The sequence below is a fragment of the Priapulus caudatus genome, unplaced genomic scaffold (genome assembly GCF_000485595.1).
Source record: "Priapulus caudatus unplaced genomic scaffold, Priapulus_caudatus-5.0.1 Scaffold1841, whole genome shotgun sequence".
Taxonomy (NCBI): Eukaryota; Metazoa; Priapulida; class Priapulimorpha; order Priapulimorphida; family Priapulidae; genus Priapulus; species Priapulus caudatus.
Window position 1 is genome coordinate 44,174 of NW_014578902.1, and position 5,593 is coordinate 49,766.

Genomic DNA, 5,593 nt, shown 5'->3' on the forward strand with positions numbered 1-5,593 from the left:
AACTCGACCTGAAGATGGCGCTGCCAAACGACGCGCCGTTGACGGCGTACGACGACGAGATCTTCAGCCTCTCGCGCATCAAGAGCAAGAAGGTGAAGCCCTGTGTGCAGTGAAGCATTAGCAAAGTGAAACCCTTACCCTGGTGAAGCCCCAACTTTAGTAAAACCCTCTCATTAACAAAAACCCATACCTTAATGCAGCCTCTTGTTAACGAAGCCCTCTCATTAACGATGCTTCGAGTTAATAAAGCCCCTCGTTGAGGAAGCCCCTCATTAACGAAGACCCCTCATTAACAAAACCCCTTCGTTACCGATCTTTCCCCACCCGTTAAGGAAACTTGCCGAGAACTGTGGTGGTTCTCGCCGAGCGTTCTTGTGTTTCCGCCCCGCGAGTTCTGATCGGTCGTCTGCTCTGCAGCAACTGGCCGAGGTCAAGGTCGGAAAGGAGGTGATGGACAACGAACATGACGAGGAGCAGGAGCAGGAGGAGGAGCAAGCGGGAAAGAAGCCGCGAGCGGTCTATGACCGATACGAGGAAGATTCCGACGGGGAAGATGAGGAGGATGAGGAGGAGGGCGGGGAGGAAGACACCGATGACGACGACGAGGACGACAGGTATGATCCGATAACGCCATGTTCATACGTGTTATTTTTATTCATCGTAATGTATTTATAAATATATTGCATTATATATTTCATTCATATTGATTTGTACATATATGTGGTTCGATTTGTATTTGTGATTTATTTCTTGTAGCAGCTAAGGCAGTGTGTTTTTACAATCAACCCTATGTTAGAGGACATCTCTATAGAAAGGACACCTGCCTAAAAAAGGGCACTCTTAGGGTCTCCCTCGAGTGACTCTCATGTACAAGGTTGAGAGAAGATTCGATTTCAGAATTTAAAAATTCTCGTGCGCCAGAGCCGGCCCGCCAGAGGCAGCATCCAGATATGCAGTAATTCAGGAAAAAAAGCCCCTAGCAGACGTGATCGGTAGGTCGCTGCGATTGCACGCACGACTGGCGCCACCTGTATGCGCCGAGTTCAAACTTTCGCCGACGGTCTCATTTCAGCGACGACGCGGCGGACGACGACGACGATGAGAACCCCCTGGTGGTGGATCTGAGCAACGAGTCGCGCAGCGTGCGCGGCCGGCGCCAGGCCGACCTCTGGTTCGAGAAGGACGTCTTCGAGGGCATGGAGGACGATGAGGACGAGGACGTGGAGGTGATGGAGGCGGCGAGGGCTTACGAGAAACGAGGCGGCGTCGTGCTAGGTACTTGTTTCCAGTGAAAAAAATACACGGGGGCTCGGGGCGATTTAGCCCCCGAAATGCCAAAAAGAGCCCCGGAAATGCCAAAAAGAGCCCCCGTAAATTTGCATAGAGTTCAATGCAAACAAATTTTAGAGTGCTATTTTCATGCACGCGAGCTTGAAAAGTAGCCCCCGAAAAATAAATTTTATTTTTTTCCCTGCTTGTTTCCCTCTGATAACTGTCGCGAATTATCGTTTCCGTGTGCGCATAGTATGATATGTTAGGTGCGTGATAACAGCCCCGATAACTCTCAGTGAACTGTCAACTGAAATATCGTTGTCCACGCGGTATCATGTAACGATGTAGTGTTGTGTATTACGTATGCCAGAGAATTATATAATGTAACTCTCGATTAATGATATTTTAATGAACGTGTAACCCCCCTGATAATACACTGTCCTGTATCTGAACGATACATGACCATGCCATGCTTCTTGGTGTCTACCGTCGTCGCTAGTATGGTCGAGCTCACGGAAAAACCTCGACTGGGCATCATGTCGCCGCTAAGCATTGTTTTTAGCATTGTTTTTTTATGTTAGGAACGCGGAAACGGGTTCGTCATTAATTGTCGAGGCGTTTCTCTCCGCAGGGAACGTCGCCACGAAGCGACAACCAGAGCAGAAGAAAGCGGAGAAGTCGAAGAATAAACAGAAGAAGAAGGCCGAGGCGGCGAGCGACGGGGAGAACTTTCCGCCAGCAGGGGGCGCCGACGACAACAGTGACTCGTCACGGCTTTGCTGGGAGTCGGACGATGACGAGGAGGAGGGAGGGTCGGACGGGGAGGAGGTGGCAGGCGCAGAGACGGACTCGGGGGAGGACAGCGATTACGACATTGGGGAAGCCGTGCGAGGAGGAGGAGGAGGAGGCAAGCAGACGAAGACGACGAAGGAGAAGACTCGGCAGCAGGCGGAGAAGGACGGCTTCGAGATCGTGGCGGCGGGGCGACCTGGTGAGTAAACCCGTTCGTAATCACCGTCGCTGGTTTCGTTGCCTCTCGAGAAGTGATGCGCGTTTCTGGAAACATTTCAGCTGCAAAACACGCTGCTAAAGTGTAGTAATGATAGAGTGGTAATTATAGGTACGCGCGTCGGCTTAGTGGTAGTCGAGAGCTAGGAGCCGGCTGTGAAATGGGGTTTCCGAGCGCAAGTGGTCGAGGCGTGAAACGTGGGGATGTTCTGTCGGTCTACGCCTATAAGTAAAATAACAAGAGTGTTGAATTGTGACTACATACGGTAGCCAATCTCTCGCCGATTGTTTGAACTAGTTTGTCGTTCGTAGCATCAAAACGTGATAAACGTAAATGCCTCTGACACTCCCAAATCTCATGTCGCGCGTGATAGTGGGCGCTGGTGCACATAGTCCTTGAAAAGTCCTTGAATTTAGTAAATGTTGATTTTGTGCTTGAAAAGTACTTGAATTTCATGAAAATGTCCTTGAATTTTTAGAAAGAATCCTTGCCTGTAATAAAAATAAATTTTGTACCATCATTAATGTGCAAACCTCAATAAAAATTGTGTTAAATGAGCTTAAAAAGCTATAGACACGATAGACAGTTAAATGATGATCACAAATTACAGTAAGTCAGTAAAATCAGTCACTAAATCAAGGTATGTTGTAGAAGTGACAGTGTTTAGAAGGGTTTATTAATGTGATCCAGGTAAGTTTTAGAGGTGACAGTGATTAAGAATGGAGTTATTATTAAATTAATCCAGGTATGTTTTATTCTGTGTATGGATTCCGATAAAATGTCCGATAAAATGTCCTTGAATTTCTGATAAAATATCTTTGAAAAGTCCTTGAAAAGTCCTTGAAACATTTTTCAGTCTTGTATGAACCATGGTGCAGCAGCGACTGACAATTGTTTCTTGTTGCAGGCAAGAGGAAGTTGGATCCGGCGGGTCTGGCGCTCGGGGCGATGATGGTGAACTCGAGGAAGAGTAGGCGGGAGATCGTTGACAACGCCTTTAACAGGTGCGTAACCGATGGCAACGCTTGGCGACGGTCGTAACAAATAGCAACACGTTGTTGTTCTAGGTTATCTATCACTCTAAAAAAAAAATTCACACATTTTTTTGTCTTCTGGCGATGGCATGATGGTGATATATTATATATATACGTATTATATATATACGATATAGCAGAAATATATATATATGATACGATTGTGATGTATGTATGATACAATGGCAATATATGACGTGATGATGGTGGGATGGATGATGGAATAATGGTGGTGACAGATATGACATTACGATGACACGATGATTGATATATATTAATAGATCGATATATGTATATATATATATCGATATACTGATATTGGTCGATGAGGTAAAATACGAGGTTGATATCGGGTGAGATAAATGATAGTGGCGATGGCGAGAGACAGGCGAATACGATATTCACGTTGTTGACACATAGGTACACGACCGGCCCTGAGGATCACCTGCCCGACTGGTTCGCACAGGACGAGAAGAAACACTACAGGAAGCAGCTGCCTGTCACCAAGGTAGGCTGTGACAACGAAAACCTACTCTGGAACCTTGGCCATCATTAGTGAAACAAGAGGTGAATAATGACGATGTGTCATGATTCACTCCTGGTGGTCAAACCTACCGCACCAGCTGTCACGCAGCAGCGAAATGCCTGCAATCGCAAATTGTCGGGTTTATCAATGTATTTTTAGCTCGCCTTCACATCGTCAAGATGAGCTATTGCCGTGGGGTGTCGTCCGTCGTCCGTCAACATTTGGCTACGAACAACGATAACTTGAGAACCGTTTGACCCACACGTTTCAAATTGCATACAGTTGTTAAGGGGACACACTAGGTGATTTTTCATGCGATCGAGCCGGCCGACCGCGCCGGCCGGCTCGATCGCATGAAAAATCGCGTAGTGTGTCCAGTGAGTCACGGTCGATTTTTGAGTCGGCCGGCCGAGTCGCCCGATTCAAACATGTTTGATAATTATTTGAGCCGGCCGGCTGCAATTGCCTAGTGTGCCCGGGTCTGCGATTGAGCCGGCCGATTGTACAATTCATCAGCCAATCAGCGTGCTGAAAATCCACAGAGTTGCCTGACTCAGTCGCGTAGTGTGTCCACAGAGTCGCCCGACTGAGCCGGCCGGCTCGATCGCATGAAAAATCGCGTAGTGTGTGCACAGCTTTACTCCTATGGGAGAGATGTGAACGTCCTATTTTGGAGCACACCAGTCGCCCTAATTTCGAGCCACGCCCACTTTTTGGCAAAAATGAAAATGGCCATCTAGATTCATTCGATTTTGTTAAATTTACCTACTACCTAATCATACGGTACCTACGTGTAATATTGTGTTTTAGATTCTTCGTTACAGTAATTTGACTGGCATATTTTATTGCTTTTATTTGTGCGATAATTGAAAACCAAAATGGCGATCATTTAACATCAAAACTAACACTGAAACAAAACAGTGAAATTTATATTAGTATAAAACAGGGAATAAGGACATTTGATCACATTTCGGTCCATCATAAATGAAACACTTACCAAATTTGAGCTATAGTGTCATTGACACTTTCATTAATTGTTTCGTCGTACCGATTTTCGTTGAGGCCGTAGTTTTATGTTTTTGCGTGAGTTTGCGGCGTCCGCGTACGTTAGACTGACGCCGTTGTCTTGTTGCAGGACATGGTGAGGGAGTACAAACAGCAGCTCTTGGAGATCAACGCCCGTCCAATCAAGAAGCTAGCCGAAGCCAAGGCAAGAAAGAAGAGAAGGGTGAGTACGGAGTGGACGCGGCGGAGAAATCGGTAGCGGTTCACGTGGTGGTCGTTGTTCATCCATCGGTTCGTGCTGGAGACTAGTAAACAACTTCACCGACTAGTAAACAACTTCACCGACTAGTAAACAACTTCACCGACTAGTAAACAACTTCACCGACTAGTATACAACTTCACACTGACTAGTAAACAACCTCACCGACTAGTAAACAACTTCACCAATTAGTAAACAACTTCACCGACTAGTATACAACCTCACACTGAATAGTAAACAACTTCACCGACTAGTATACAACCTCACACTGACTAGTAAACAACTTCCCCGACTAGTAAACAACTTCACACCGACTAGTAAACAACTTCACCGGCTAGTAAACAACTTCACCGACTAGTAAACAACTTCACCGACTAGTAAACAACTTCACCGATTAGTATACAACTTCACACTGACTAGTAAACAACCTCACCGACTAGTAAACAACTTCACCAATTAGTAAACAACAACAACGGCGCGGCGACGTC

At 46.3% G+C, this 5,593-nt stretch overlaps 1 protein-coding gene across 1 annotated transcript in view; it reads left to right on the forward strand.

Moving 5' to 3' along the window:
• The window catches only part of LOC106817721 (pre-rRNA processing protein FTSJ3-like), a gene marked incomplete at its 3' end in the record, with an annotated part of 11,596 nt that extends 6,527 nt beyond the window's left edge, over nucleotides 1–5,069 (forward strand). Inside the window, 7 exon segments of the mRNA XM_014822410.1 lie at nucleotides 2–92; nucleotides 418–614; nucleotides 1,073–1,275; nucleotides 1,904–2,263; nucleotides 3,189–3,285; nucleotides 3,736–3,823; nucleotides 4,977–5,069. Coding sequence (XP_014677896.1) covers nucleotides 2–92; nucleotides 418–614; nucleotides 1,073–1,275; nucleotides 1,904–2,263; nucleotides 3,189–3,285; nucleotides 3,736–3,823; nucleotides 4,977–5,069 — 1,129 coding nt within the window.
• Between the last annotated feature and the right edge of the window lie 524 nt (nucleotides 5,070–5,593).